This window comes from Podarcis pityusensis, assembly GCF_964106645.2.
Source record: "Podarcis pityusensis genome assembly, chromosome: 2".
Lineage (NCBI taxonomy): Eukaryota > Metazoa > Chordata > Lepidosauria > Squamata > Lacertidae > Podarcis > Podarcis pityusensis.
This window is the reverse complement of record NC_138029.1, coordinates 84,079,732-84,095,370: the sequence shown is the minus strand read 5'-3', so window position 1 is coordinate 84,095,370 and position 15,639 is coordinate 84,079,732. Positions and strand designations below refer to the sequence as shown.

Below are 15,639 nucleotides of genomic sequence, written 5' to 3'. Positions count from 1 at the left end.
CCAGTTTGTGTTCCTGTCACTGCTAGTTATTGATAATAGTACAGTGCTAGAATTCCCGTTATAGGAAACTCTACAGAGTAAACTGTGTAAATTATGCTGGATTCTGTTCCTCCCCTCATCATCCACTGTCAAATTCATATTCTTTGTTTACTTTCCTTCTACTGCATGACTCAGATTTTAACAACCAAGCGCAAGTGAAAACATTGTTCTTTCATGTTCACGTTCTGGATTATATTTTTGAGAGAAGGCGAACTTGCTTTAATGTCTGCAAAACAAATTGTCCTCTAAACTGAATGTTTGTTTTCAAAAGCACGATCCTTTTTCCATTTTAAGATGGAAGAAAGCAAGTTATTAAAAAACAAAAATAAAGATCTCTGATCTCCTGCTTGCTCCTGACTGTGTATATTTTAAAGAGAAATACTACATGGCTAGCTGTTCAGTGTTAGGAAGGGTGAGCAAACCAAAACGGGAATGTATTTAAATGTATAGCTAAAAACGGGACAAGTCACAGGAAAAACATAGGAGGAAAGACATAGTATGGTGTGTGGGTGTGTGGGTGTTTGCATGTGCACGTGCATGATGGGGATAGTGAAAACATGGATGAAAAATACAAAATAAACCACCATGTAATTTCAAACATGCTCTGGCATAAATAGCAGTAAATGGTTACGTCTGATGTAAATAGTTTCCACATGTTACAAGGAATTATCTAATGTTGGGTTTTGCAGACTTGTGAGCTACTGCTACACTGTAGAAATACAAGTAAGTCATTGTGCTTTAATCGGTTTTGGAGTGATTGTATCAGCTCTGTGTTTTAGTCTGAACACTTTTCATTCTAGGAAAACTAGAACACTAGACATTTTTCTTTGCTCTAAAGCAACTGTGGGGGTGGTAAATTGGTTTGAGGCTACACTGCTGAGTGGAGGTTGACTTCACCTGCTGCATAGTTTCCTTCCTGCCCTCAGCAGCTTTTAGCTGTGGTGGGAAGGGTGTGTGTGTGTGTGTGTGTGTGTGTGTGTGTGTGTGTGTTATATATAGATAGGTAGATTGGTTGGTAGAGAGATAGAGAGATAGAGAGATAGATAGATAGATAGATAGATAGATAGATAGATAGATAGATAGATAGCTATAGATAGATGTAGATATATAGATACATATTCCATTAGTGCAGAGGGAAGGCTTTCCTGCACCCCAGCACTGTGGCCCCAATCCAGTTTGGGCCTGTCTGTAACTGCTTTTGTGCTCAGAAAGAAGTCATCCAGATCCCCCATGTCACATTTTGTTTGGTTGTCATTGAGGAAGTATCTACGCATTACTGTTTACTTCAGCTCCACTGCGCTCCCAGCACAGGTGTTTGACGTTAATCACAATCCATAGTTATCCTGTAGCTTCTTGAGAAAGACGCCTCAAATCAGCTGCCATCCGATTGGAAAATTCAAGTCGTGGTTAAGCTGAGGTATGTACAGCTGAGACAGCCATTGTACATGCACATGTGACATCTTCCTTGAGCAGGAGTAGTGCAGCGTTTGCAGGTGCAGGGAAACCCATCAGGTAATGTGCATCAGGTGAAGATACCTCCATCCTATGTCTAGTGTGTATGGCAAGTACAAATGCGACTTGAAACACCCTGCTGCATTTCAAACTGCTAATGTGTACATACTCTGAATATGATTATCTGGGCTGTGTCATTTTACAGAGCTGGTGTGGAGTTTGTGGGACTGAATGCTCCTCCTGACAAAACAATTAAAATAAAATAAAAATCCCTCTGTATAGAAAACTACCATACCTGGGAGAAAGGGCTTAATAGAGCTGTCTTTCCGACTTGCTAGTTTTTTTATGTGGTTTCTTTTCTCTTTGTTTGCATGGAGGAGCATTAAGAAACGTCCTTCCGCCCCGCCCCCCAATCTAGTACACGCTAGAGCAAGGGTGGGGAACCTGTGGGCCTCCAGATGTTGCTGAACTACATCTCCCATCATTCTTGACTATTGACTATAGGGTATGAAAATAACATGTTTCAGAAAATAACAATTATATTTTAAAAATCATGCAGTGTAGATTTCGATGAGGCTTGTGTGTGTACTTCTCTTAGCTGACATTCTGAACGAAGAAGCTTCCCAGGGAATTTCATCAGGTATTACTCGGGTGTATTCAGTAGCTTTCTCTGTAGAAATTGCCATGACAACACTGATGCAAGAAATATTCCTACAGGAACCCAACTGTGACAACCAATAGCTTGAAAACATTTTCGTTTTGTTAGATCTTTCATTAGGTTAATAAAATGACCCTGCAGAGATAATGCAGCAAGTATTCAAAGTGCCAGTTTTACCAGGAAATGAAAATTAAATGTATATGCAGAATATTTTGCCGGAAAACTCTTGAGTGAAATCTAAGCCTAAACATTAGTTTTTAAATCCAGTATTAAGAAAAGAATACAAAGCAAAAATACCAGGCTCTAGGTAAGCCGTACCGTCTAAGTATCTAAAATGGCTAGGCTATTTGGATTAACTCTGTGGTAGTAAAAATTAGCGCTGTTTTCCCTGCTTAGCACTGGCATGAAGGTGAAAGGCAGTACAGGTGGCCCTCATAATGCAGGATAGGCACCACACAGTTGGAGCTTAAAGTGGGCTCAGCTAAGAGGTCCATTTTTGGTAATTGTTGAATGATCGGATTGGAAAAATTAGTGGAGAAATGAACTAGTTGTTTCTTCTTGTTCAGCACAGGTCTCAGAACGTCAGAGTGAATACAGACTGATTCTACCCATCCCTTTTGCCTGCTGTTGTTTTTTTTGCCTGCTGATATCGAAACTGATATCAAAAGCTGATATCAAAACTTTCACAGGTGTTGTCTGTCCTGACTATAATTTAATGTCCCCAAACTTCTTGGACAAAGATTCCCAAAGTGAGGTGGACAGCTCCTAGTACCAGTAAATTAATGCTTTGGCAAACTTCCCAGTTGGTGCAAGACTGAGCCCTGAATCAATGTCAGTTTCAGAAGGAGGCTGAGTCTAAGTCAGAGGGGAGATTCATTCCTGGTATTGGTGGTTAACCTTGGTAAAACAGAGCCACCTTTTATGGATTGGATAATCAGCATATGAGTGTTTGCCTTTGAAGGATGATCAAGGTCAGGAAGTCCCTGGGCCTGACAGCAGCATAGCTAGCTGCTCGGGTGTCCGGGGTTGCGCAAATGCCCTGCACTCAGGGGTGGGGCAAGCCGGGTCAGAGCACGTTGCATGGAACCTCCATGGAGTCTGCAAGCCCCACGATGCCGTTTTGGGCAGCGCGGAGCCTGCAGGTGCCTGAGCCACCGCGTCACTCCCCAGGAGAGACGTGTGGCTTGGGCGCACTGCAGGCCAGGCCCGTGGTCACCTCCCTCAGTGATGACACCCGGGGTAGCCCGCACCCACCACACACCCCTTCCTGTGCCACCAGGGCTTGATTGCCTGCCGGATGGATTTGATCTTCTCAGTAGCCCATTAGATACTGTGTTTATCTTTTGTGTGTGTGTGTGCGCGCTACTAATGACTATGAGTCACTTCAAATCCAGGGTTACTCAAGAACACAGAGTGTACTGATTATGGTTTCCATGCCCACCCCCACCTGTGTACCCATCCACTGATTAAAATAATTCAGTTGGACTTTATTCTCCCTCCCCTGCAAAACCTCAGTATCATGTTTTTTATTTCAAAACAAAATAAAATCCACATAATTCTATGAGATTGACATTCTTGGAAATATGATTGTTCTATCTCTCTTGAATGGAAGCACTTAAATTGCTTTTAGATAGTAGATCTAAATGATGTGTAATTCTTCGCTCCTCCACATACCCAAGTGCAAGGTTTTGCAAACTACAAGATCAGTTTGACTCATAGTCATTTGGAAACTATGAGATGACTCTAGTGTGTTCCTAAACTAGCCAACAAATCGTGCCTTTCGGGATACTCTCACTAGATGAGCACTTGACTATGTTACCAAGTCTGCATGTGCCCATAATTGCACAATATACACTAACATGAGTGCCAGAATTATGACAATAAATAAACCAGAAGTGTTGTCAAAGTATGTATTTGTTCAGATCCTTCTTTATCTGTTTCCTAAAACAGTAAATTTGATTATTTTCTTTACAGAATGTGCCAAATTGAAAGAAAGTTTGACAGGTTGTTCTAGGTCAAGTTTACATTGCAAAAGTGCATAGTCGGCTCTTGGGAGTTGTCCAAGGAAAAGGAGTGCTAGATGCTGGTAATTCTAGAAGTTAATTGGAGTTGCGTCCTCTTGATTCATGCTGATAACAAGAGAATTGGCTATGGTAGGAAAACAAGCCCCCCAAGTATAAGTGTTTCTTTTTCCTCCACATGTATTAGACCACAATAAGCTAATCATTCCCCGCCCCCGCCCCTCCAGCCCAGTGGGACACAGGTTGATTTCACAGGCTTCAGCACTTTGTTAATTAGTAATTGTGGTCTGTGAATGTGGTGTTAAGATTGTTTCCATTTCCTGTGAAGGTGGTTTTGACAATGCAAACACAGTAACAGCAGAAGACAAATGTCCTCATGATCTGTGAAGTGGTTTGCTCTGACTGAAACATCAAAGGAAAGGTAGTGTGTTAAAACTGGCAAAAATAGAATTCAGAGTAGTAAGACTGATCTCTAGAAATATATCTATGGCTATTTCCATATAGCCTAGAAAACGTAGCTTGCATAATTTTTTCAGGCTTAATTAGTTCGTGAAGATAACCTATAAACAATTACATGTCCCACTGCAAAGCTCCAAGCTTTTGACTCAGATGTTTGGAAGAATGCACAGCTCAATTTCATATGTGCAGGGTCCAGATGGCCTGTTTCCTTTCCATTCTCTCCTCCAAGTACAGTCATACCTTGGAAGTCGAACAGAAACATTTGGAAACCAAAGTGTGGCTTCTGATTGGCTGAAGGAAGCTCCTGCAGCCAATCGGAAGCCGTGAAAGCCCTGTCGGACGTTCGGCTTCCAAAAATAGTTCACAAACCAGAGCAGTCACTTCTGGGTTTGCAGCATTCGGGAGCCAAAACGTTCGAGAACTAAGCTGTTTGAAAACCAAGAAACGACTGTATTTAATTTCTTCGAAGTAGAATTCTTGCAATTTTAAACCACTGGCATTCAGAGGTATACAGTGGAGATAGAACATAGCCATCATGGCTAGCAGCCATTGGTAGCCTATCCATTCATATGAAACCATTTTACCGTAATGAAAAGGAAATATCTCAGAAGTACAGTTAGTTAAAAGAAGGTAATAGGAGACGAAAAGAGTTCATGTAAGAGAGGACTGGTTCTGTTGCTAAACCATTGTTTAGTGAGCTTTGGCGAGCCTCTGACTTGCACACATACCCTTCCTTCTTCAATGTGGCTGCGAGAAAGAGTTTGGAACGTTTCCACCTCCATCCAGCCCAGACACTGAGATCTAGCTCTGAGGGCCTTCTGGTGATTCCTTCATTGTGAGAGTTGAGGTTACAGGGAACCATGCAGAGGACCTTTTTGGTAGTTGTGCCCTCCCTGTGGAACGCCCTCCTATCAGATGTCAAGCAGATAAACAGCTATGTGATTTTTAAAAGACATTTGAAGGCAGCCCCGTTCAGGGAAGTTTTTAATGTTTGATGTTTTATCGTGTTTTTACTATTTTTGTTGGGAGCTGCCCAGAGAGGCTGGGGCAACCCAGTCAAATGCGTGACAAGCAAGCAAGCAAGCAAGCAAGCAAGCAAATCCCTTTCTGCTTTAGATTACCTACAGATTACTGTGTTGTCTGATTCTGGACAAATATGATCAATCATAAATATGGTTAGTTAAAATAATCCAACTTCAAACCGTAGTTAATAATAATAATAATTTTTAATTTATTTTATTTCTACCCCACCCACCTGAATTTGGCTTGTTTCAACTAATTGAGGTTAATCTTAACCACACTTTGACCTGATTTGGATAACACAGGATGCTGCAGCTACTCTAAAACGGAAGTGGAAGCTTTTGATATACTCATTCTTATAATGCTAAACCAAGGTTTAGTGTTCCATTGCAAATCGTGCCTGGAGAAAGCACTGAAGTGTTGTTCTCCAGCCCATTTTGAGAAGGGACTGTTGACAGCTAAAAATGCAGGAAACAAATGCTTTCTTTTGTTTCATCTTACAGGCCTAAGCAGCAGCAGCAGCAGAACAACTTTTCCTTGTTTACTTCCACCAAAGGCTGGAATTTCAGAGGGGTAAGGGATTTTGTTTTAGATGATTGATTTGTGTTTGTATTTTCCTTTCTTACACTCTTATTTCCACCCACCAGAGCGTAATTTATAATGCAAACTGAGGTATGATGAAGTAATTAATATTAAGCAGAGTCAGAACTTTAAAGGCCCCTGAAGACACAACTTCAGAAACAATTGCTTAACTTGTACTTTTGTCAGGGAGCCAATAAATTATTGTGTACTGTATGGCACTTTCATAAGAGGTTATATTTACGCTGGCTGAGTTGTTTTAATGTAATCAAATTCTCAGAGAATAAAGTAATTTATCATCTTCTGTAGGCATTCTTGGTTATCTAGACCCATTCCAATCTGTGTTCAGCCTTGGCTATTGGTCCTAGCTTGTCTTGGTCACTTTGACCTTTATTGAGAGCAGGACAATAGGATTACTCCTGCTTCTCTGTCTCCTTGCAGCTTTCAATACCATTGGCCATGGTATCTCATTGACTGGTTCCATGGGATGAGAATTGGGGAAACTATGCTACATCGGTTCCTGTCCTGCCTGTGTGGCAGAATCCAGAGAGCAGCATTGGGAGAGGTCCTATTTTATGCCAGACGTTATTTGATATCTATATGAAGCTGTTGGGAGTGTTCATTAAGCGATGTCCGTAACATCTGAGTTGGGAGAGGTTGAACCAGTGTATGGATGGTGGCAAGTAAGCTTCAATTGAATTCTGGCAAGACAGAGGTACCGTCAGTTGTTCCCATATCCATGAAATTGGCCAATTGCCTGTCCTGGGTAGGAATGCACTCTGAAGGAGTAGGAACACAGTCTGGGGGTGCTTCTATATCCAGCTTCATTGCTGGAAGCCCAGCTAGCCTCAGTGGCTAGAAGTGTCTTCTGTCAACTTCAGACTGGGATAATTTGTCCGCAGCAGTTTAGGCACTGGTGATTTCAAGACTGGATTACTGCAACACACTCTATGTGGGGCTTTCCTTGTGCTGGATCTGGAAACTGCCATTAGTGCAGAGTGCAGAGTGCTACTGGATCACAGCTGACAGGGGTGTTAAAATATCTGCAACAGTTGCCAGTTTGTTGCCAGACCAAATTCAAGGTTTTACTATTAGTATATAAAGCCCTCAACAGTTTGGGACCACTTTATTTGGAAGCATTGCTTCACCCAAAATATGTCCACTTGACCCCTTTGATCTGAGGAACTGGCATTTTTACAAGTGCTACATAATGTTTTTTCCACACTAGCAAGGAAATGATCCTTCAGTGTGGTAGGACATACTCTGGAACTCTGCCCATTGACATTTGACAGGCAGCTTTGCTGTATTGTTTTCCGTGCCTGCTAAAACCATTTTTGTTTTGGTATGAGCACCCAGACATCTAATTTTGATACGTATTTTAATATGTAATTTTATTTTATTCTGTATACTTATATAGTTGCTGATTTTTCTCATATTTTAAAATTATTAGGTCAACTTGTTTTTATCATTTGATTTTATCTATATTTTTAATGTATATTTTATAATATTGTATGTAAACTGCTTAGAAGTTTTGATGATTAATCACCACATAAACCTTGTTAAATAAAATAAAGAAATATTCATCTATGCTTTTTTTTATTCCACAGGTGTTGAATGACACCTAAACACATCTAATGAAACAAAATACAATTGATAATTTATATGCCCCATTGAGATATGTTGCCCAAAGATAAAATGTTAGTAAAGGACTACTTTAGCATTCAATACATTCATGCCAGGTGTTTGCTGTTTATTGTGTAATGCTGTATGCATTTCTGAAGGCACCAGAATATGCTTTTTCTACAGAATTAAATTGTCAACCTTTTAAAATGTTTCTACAAAGCCATATTTTTTTGTATGCTAAAGATTCTGATTGTCTTTAAGAAAAAAATGTTTGTAATAAACCTGATTTTCAGTTGCCTTACTTTATGAAGCAGAGATATAAACACGCCTTTTACCCACAGGTCCTTCATAACTTTCCTTGTCCAAGCTAGCAGTCAAGCTATGAAGCTATGGTTAACAGCTTTGGAAAAGCCAAGATATTAAACCATGGTTTAAAGTTGGTTTAATAACCTGGCTAACCATGGTTGCTCAGCTTGTTTACTCTCTTATGTGAACAGAGGGTGTGTGTGCAGGCAAAAGGGTTGTTCATACCTTTGAAGCAAAAGATATGATCATCTAAACTCTCTGTATGGATATGCTACAAAAGAAATATTATTTCTGCAGTGATATACTGCAGAGTGGTTGTGTTGTAATTTCCAGTTCTGGGCAAAATCCAACATTGTGCAAGTAGACTTCTGTTTACACAGTGGGATTTCCCCTTCCCTTCCTCTCCTCCTCCTTGCGGCCCCCTCAATCTGCTCTGGAAATTTTCCTAATTCTTCAGAACAGATTTTCGGAGCATGTTTGGGTGCAGGGGTGAAGAGAGGAAGGGGAAATTCTGTTGTGAGGGTGGAAGTCCACTCTGTGCACAAACACCATAAAACCCATCATTCTTCTACTATGGTTTGAAATGTTCCTGACTCCTTAGGAAAAGTTTGGAACAAAACAAAAAACCATTCATAAGTAATGCAGCTCACCTGCTTGGATTTTGACTTGGTGTAGTGAGATCTGTGTAATAATCTGAGAGCCAACTTTCTGTCATCAGTGCTACCACATTTGGCACCAACACTCCTTTTAGTTTTTTGTACACATTAGTCTCTTTCTGTTTTATGGAAATTCATAAATCTTTCATCCAGCTGCAGAGAATTGATTATAGATCCCGTAGGTGTGGGTAAAGTGAGGACAACTAAAATAAACTGGACTATTAAATGAGTCAAGTTCTTACTGGTTTAAAGAAAGTAAAAGAGGTTAGTTTTTACTGGTGACAGCACAAGGAGTTTGCTCACTGCACTTTAGTAACAAAACAATGAGTCTTTTTATGGTGTGTTGTAGCCCCAGGTCCAGGGGCTAGATGTGGTCTTCTCTATCTGACCCTCAGAACTCTTTGCAATCCAAGTACTTTTGCCCAGTTGGTATGTCATTGAACTCTCGTAAAACTTTTTGCCCATCTGGATGGAGGATAGAGTGGGTGTAAAAATAAGCCTACAGTTTAAATGCAAGTGAGAGGAGTTTGACAACTGCTGGGGTGTGAAGGGTGCTAGATGTTCCCTGGGGCAAAGGAAGATGAGTCATTTCAGCTGTAAACTGTCACAGGGTTCTTCCATCTTCCTGGTAGAAATCCTAAACTTTATCCTGAAGATTTGAGTACAGTGGTACCTCTAGATGCGAACGGGATCTGTTCCGGAGCCCTGTTCGCATCTAGAAGCATCTATATTCTCCATTAATAAGCTATAACTTCAAGGCTGATAAATTGGATCCTAGCAGTAGGAGATGGGTCATGATTTATTTATTTTTTTAAAGCGTTTATTAATTTTCCAATAAAAACATCCAATTAACATATCAAATCAGATCCAATAAAAATAAGAAAACTAAAATAAAAAAGGTCCAATTGTCTTCCAAATTGTAATAATTTTGTTTTGACTTAACACGGTCTGAATTTCGAAGCGCATTCAACATCATAGTCCTGCCTCTCATCATCCTCAATGTTATTCATAATTCCATGTCCGATTTTTCTCTTCCACATTTTGACTCTGGTTCTACGATCCTCATTCATGTCAGAAAACCGATACTTTTTTTTCCCTATGGAGTGCAGATTTGTCCGTATATTGTACTCCTTCAGCTGTTTTTTCATCGCACCGCTTCATTTAATTGCATCCAATTTCAAAGTTCTGTCCAGCTCTTTGAGAGTTGTTATTTTGGCAGCTCCCAGATCGTTAATCTTTCCCGTCCAGGTGTTATCAAAGAAACAGAGAGAAATTTCCTTCTGTACCCTCCTTGTTGATTTATCTTAAACAGACTGTTTGCAATGTAGCCATATATCAGACAGTTAGCAATTGGCCTTTGGAATCTTCCCAGTCCCCCCTCCGGGCCCTAGAGGGGGGCTGCCAGACATCCATTTAGCCCTCTCTCTCGCTCGTAATCAAAAAAACCATCTTTTTGCAAACAATTGTATATGTAATATTGTTTCCAGTCTTTATAACCAACCATCCGTTAGCTCCTGTTTCTCTTAATCAGGGAAGTATTTCAGATATTCAATAACGACGTGGTGGGAGACGCCATTTTGTCCTTTGTCCTTTGTTTTCGTCTTTAACAGGCATTTCCGGTCTTAGAAGAGAAGTGGCTGCGAGTAGATCCCAATTATATATGAAAGTCCATCTGAACTCACTTTTTGAAGAGCAATTTAAGTTCTTAATGAGACTTGGCATGCATTACGGATTGTTGATGTTAAGGATAAAAGAATGTTTTTTTTACATACCAAGCCCCTCCACATTCCAAACGCCATGATGAGGATCTCTTTGAAGTTCGATCTTTTGCACCAGAGACTGTACATACTGCAGGTTTTTTCCAGCTTCTTCAATTCAGAGCGTGTCTGTTTGTTTTCCAAATCTTTATATTTTCCCAAACAGATGCGTCCGGCTATGGGGTGGCGTCGCAGGAGTGTCAGCCGTCCCTAGCTCCGTGACCCAGTGCCCCTGCCGTCTGCCACATCGGCAATCTGGGGCAGACCGCGGGTTGTTGAGACAGTCCTCCCCTGCCCTGGGGAGGCTGCCAGGGCTAATTACCCCCATATCAGCCCTGAATTATCGGAACGGCTGAAGTCCGATTGTGTGGGATCAGCCATTTTCCACCGCCGGAAACAGGAAGTCGGTCATGATTTATTTTTATTTATTTTTTGTTTGGCATAACAGCAGAGAGCCAGGTCTGAGGGAGCCATAAGATATGGCATAAGTACACTTCTCTCCCCTGATCTGCCTCTTGGTGCTGCTTCATTTTGGCCTCTCTGTGGTTGTGTAGTGTTCCATTGGCATAGCAATGATTTTATACTGCCGTATTTTTAGTAGCAGAGGTGCAGCTCAGTGCATGCTGCTGAGGTGAGGTCTGCCAAATCCTAAAGCTCCTCAGCTTGCATATCAACCTAAATCACATTTACAGAGTGTTTGTAAGGTTGTTTGTAGCACATGGGTGACACTTAACACTGTCTTTTGCTGTTAGTAATTTTGTCCTTCATGTGAGCTGCATGCATTCTATGGAAGGATCCTAAATGTTTTTACTCAATACTGGTTTTGTTTATATGAACAGACCACTGGAACTATTGTTAACTACAATCAAAAGATTGATTTCTGCTGGAACAAGAGAGTTTATTTTGGCAAGAAGGAAGAGATGCTATCAGAAACTCATTGTGTGGTGTTTGTTTAACAGATGGTTGTAGCCAATTCCAGACAAAATTCAAAAACACCGGTTAATCTATCTGTGTGTATACTATACATAATGTAGTATATTGTTAATCTCAGTTAAATTCACTGTTGCCCATAATAAAAAAGTGACAGCTAAGCAACTCCCCTCCCCCCAAATTATTACATTGATTATGTTAAATGCAGTTTTCAGAGAGACTTTGCTGCTTATTTTAGGGAAATCTTATGTTTTCTTGCAATATTTCTCGTTTGTTTGTTTGTTGTTTGTTAGCCTTCAAAACCTGAAATTGCCTAATTCCAGAGATTGGTTGATGGATTTACACAGTGACATCAACATGCATGGTGTTTCACAATGCATCATCACTTTTAATTTGCATACCATCTTTCTATCTTACAATACTCAAGGCGGTTTACAAGCTGAAGAAACAAAGAATGTACACCTTATAACAATCTAATGCAATACAAAAATATGATAATAAAACATAGATTTAAAATAAGCAATCTACATCAAATAAAGTAACATTCAACTATCATTAGAATAGTATAGAATAATAATATCAGCATATAAAAATTAAACAGAAACCCACTCTTAAGCAGAATTCAATAGCTAAACGAATTAAATTCTGCTTCTTGATTAATCATGGGTACATTTTTATTTAAACAAAAATGTTGTAATTAATTAATCTAAACCATTTGCAACTGCCAAGTTATTGTGAACCCTCTGACACAATTCTGTCAGAAACCTCTTTATTAAATAGCCCAAATGCAGGACTCAAGTAGATGTCACAGACAGTGGTGGAGGAACCCTCTCCGGCACCCGGGGCGGGATTCCAAGGGGCAGGGCGAACCGCCCGGTGGCGCATGCGCAGCATCCATTCGGACTGTGCATGTGCGGCATCCTGTCCGTATGGGCGTCCATACGGGCTGCTGCTTGCATGGCGTCTGTACGGGCTGTGCATGTGCGGCATTCCATACGGACTGTGCATGTGCATACTGACTGCGCACACCCTTGGCCGCGCTACAGCTGGGGGGAAGCAGGGGCCATCTTGTCACCCCCCCAAGTGGCACCCGGGGCGGCTCTCCCCCTCTGCCCCCCACTTCGTACGCCCCTGGTCACAGAATCAATGCAAAATTATCATACTAACCCCACCTTAAGCACTGCAATGTGGCTTTAAAAGCGTTCTTTATTCAGCCTGCTTTTAATACCTGGCAGTATATTCCAAAGCCTGTCTGGGAAGCAGTGAGGAATGATGGAGCAGCAGGGTTGCTTCTGTATCCAAACCCCTGTCCCTCATATGGCTCAAGTAAGAAGCTGGAGGGGATAAAGTGCTATCGCAGCTCCAGGCTGGTAGTGGGGTCAGCTCAGGATCCTGGGACAGCTCAGGTTCTTCCTTGTCCTCCAGTGCTCTGTTTGGGGGCTTTCCTTGGGCTGCCACCGGTGAGGATTCCACTGGCACTACTTCCACTTTCCCCAGGGTTAATTTAGTCCAACCCTCTGCAATGCAGGAATCACAGCTAAAGAATCCTTGGCAGATGGCCATGCAACCTTTATTTAAACACCTCCAAGGAAAAGAGCCCTCCACCTTCCAAGGCCATCTATTCCACTGTTGAAAGCTCTTAGCTTCTGGAAGTTCTTCCTACTGTTAACAGGAATATACAGACTTGCCATCACTTCTATGTTACAATGTGCTCCTGGCTATGGCCAGTAACTCCAGAGTATAAATGTGGATATTGTAGGTTATAGCATTTCATGTGTGTGTTGTAGGTTCTGTCTACAAAGTGTTATTTAGTTCAGGGATAGCAGATCTTTTTTTTTCTATGAAGAGATGTTGAGCCCTGTGTGGATGAGGGCCATCTGATTGGATGTACTAAACAAAGGAGCAAGACTAATGTTTCTGTACACCACACTATTAAGAAGATAAAGAGACTCCTCATGGATCAGATCAAAGGCCAATCTAGTCCAGCATTCTTATCCCTTTGTGGCCAACTGCAGTATCCATCTCCCACCCTCATTCCCCAGCAGTTGTTGTTCAGAGGTATACTGGTAACGTACAGTTATAGCTCTCTCTCTTTTAACAAAGGAGAAAGCAGTAGTAGAAAGTACTGACAAGTACAAATATGCTATTTAGGATAGCTTTCATAGCATGCAAAAACAAGATTGCTTTTCAGTGACTCCTCTTATGAACTTCAAGCTTAGGTGCTAATTAAAAAAAAATTCAGATGCTGCAGACTTTACAGAATTGTCAGCAAACAGATACTGTTGGACTCTCAACACTCATATCATCCCTGACTTTGGTGCTTTCTGGCTTGGACTGCTAGAAGTTGGAATTTTACAACTTCTGGAGGGCCACAGGTTCCCCATTCCTGGGCTACACATTAAAAACTAGCTAGGTTTGAGTGCAATTTCCAATAGTATATATGTTTTTAAATTTAAAATTTTAAGAGAGCACAATTTCTATCTACCTTTTACATGAGATGAGTTCTATACTTAAAGTTTTAATGATTAATGGGATTTCAATTGATTATCAAACTATTTTTAAAAACCTTTTCAGATAGAAGGCTAAAAATTGTGTATCCAGGGTGTAGCCATCCCTTAGATTGTTCTAGAGTTAATGATCAATTAATCTCCCACCCGTTTTGGGGTATGGCAGTAAGTTGTTGGCTAACAATCCTCTTTTCAAATATCCTGTCAGCCATGTATGTACTAAGTAACTGAGGCAAACCACTATGTTATATCCTCAATCTCTCATTTGCAATATGAGGATAATACATATGACTTTTAAAGGGCTGTGTGGTAGGACTTACTGAGAAAATGTAGGAACATTTGAACACTATATTAAGTGTGAAGTATTTTATCTTTACTTAAAAATGAAAAACAAACAAACCTGCATTTACTGTAAGACATGGAAAGTTTTCTGTTATTGCATACTGTATAGTATATTCTATTACTGTATAGTGTCTATTACTATACTGTACAGGTCTTAATAGTTGGGGATAAACAACTTGGATGCTTGATACAGTACATTACCTTGGTGATGGGTTTTAACTTACTGTTCTTAAGTCTAGCTACCAGCAGAGTCTTCTGAAGATAAGGCAGATTAAAACAAAGTTAAGCAATGCCTCTAAAATATCCCATTAATATTCATTGGATACCTTTAAAACATTTCAACTAGACTGCTCATAGGTGTGGCTTGTTGTAAAAAGTAAAAATGCTCAGCATTGCTATAAACCTGTCACTTCCCTGCTGTCCTGCAAACAAAAGATACTAAAATTTACAAGCAGCGTGTGATACAAAAGATAAATTGAGTTGTTACCCACCCTCTGAAATGAAGTGCCCATGCTGTTACATTACAGATTTCCCATTGTTAATTATAGTCTGGGACAGGGTGTTGCTGTGTCGTCCTGTTGCCGGTTCTTTGTGAGCAACAGATGAACTTGACCTCTTTTCAGTTCTACTCACTGAGAAATGGGCAGTATGTTTTATGCCTCCTCCCTGCCACTGCCCCCACCCTTTTTGTTTACAATTTGTAGCACACTGGATGTTCAGATCAATCTGTGATTGAAGGAGTTGTGCTTCAAAACCTATCAGAGCAATTTGGGGTCAGTGACTTTTTAAACAAGCACTTCAGGTTTATCCAGTAGACAACTGGACAATGCAGAGGAGTGGAGTCCTGGAATTTTTCTATGTGATGCACATTCTAATGCACCATGTTGGAGCTCCTGATCTTGCAAGTGTATGTTGTTTCTTACAACGCCACAGCACTTCTCAGTTATTCTATCCAGCTATTCATTTTATTTAACACATTTATGTTCTACCCTTCTTCCAAGGAGCTCAGGGTGGCATATTGAGGATTATTATTATTTGCTAATTTATATACACTTAATGCCAAAATAGGTTTCTAAGTGATTTACAGAAATATAAAAACCAAGTTTCACAAATCCATGAAAATATAAATATCCACAATTAAAGTACACAAAATATGTGAGACTGAAGTTCACTGTGGCTCTTCATGTGGTTTCAGCATGAATGTGAATGCAGTCACTATGTTAGCAGCTGCTAATACTGGAATCTGGGACAGAATCCGAAACCATTCTGACATATTCTAGACTAAAGATG

General features: G+C 40.5%; 1 protein-coding gene and 1 long non-coding RNA gene across 6 annotated transcripts in view; both read left to right on the top strand.

The window, feature by feature from the left end:
* ARHGEF3 (Rho guanine nucleotide exchange factor 3) overlaps positions 1-15,639 on the top strand; it is a 121,050-nt gene that overhangs the window by 17,981 nt on the left and 87,430 nt on the right. For 3 of the 5 annotated variants that reach the window (XM_080996789.1, XM_080996788.1, XM_080996787.1), the window contains one exon: positions 6,153-6,222. The exons of 1 other annotated variant lie outside the window; for it this stretch is intronic. In XM_080996789.1, coding sequence (XP_080852915.1) covers positions 6,153-6,222 — 70 coding nt within the window. The remainder of the gene's footprint in view (positions 1-6,152; positions 6,223-15,639) is intronic. One more of the 5 variants, XM_080996790.1, reaches the window with a different exon arrangement.
* On the top strand, positions 1,390-4,393 carry LOC308472227. The gene is made up of 3 exons (XR_013983370.1): positions 1,390-1,456; positions 2,090-2,131; positions 4,124-4,393. It is a non-coding gene; the product is annotated as an uncharacterized lncRNA (long non-coding RNA).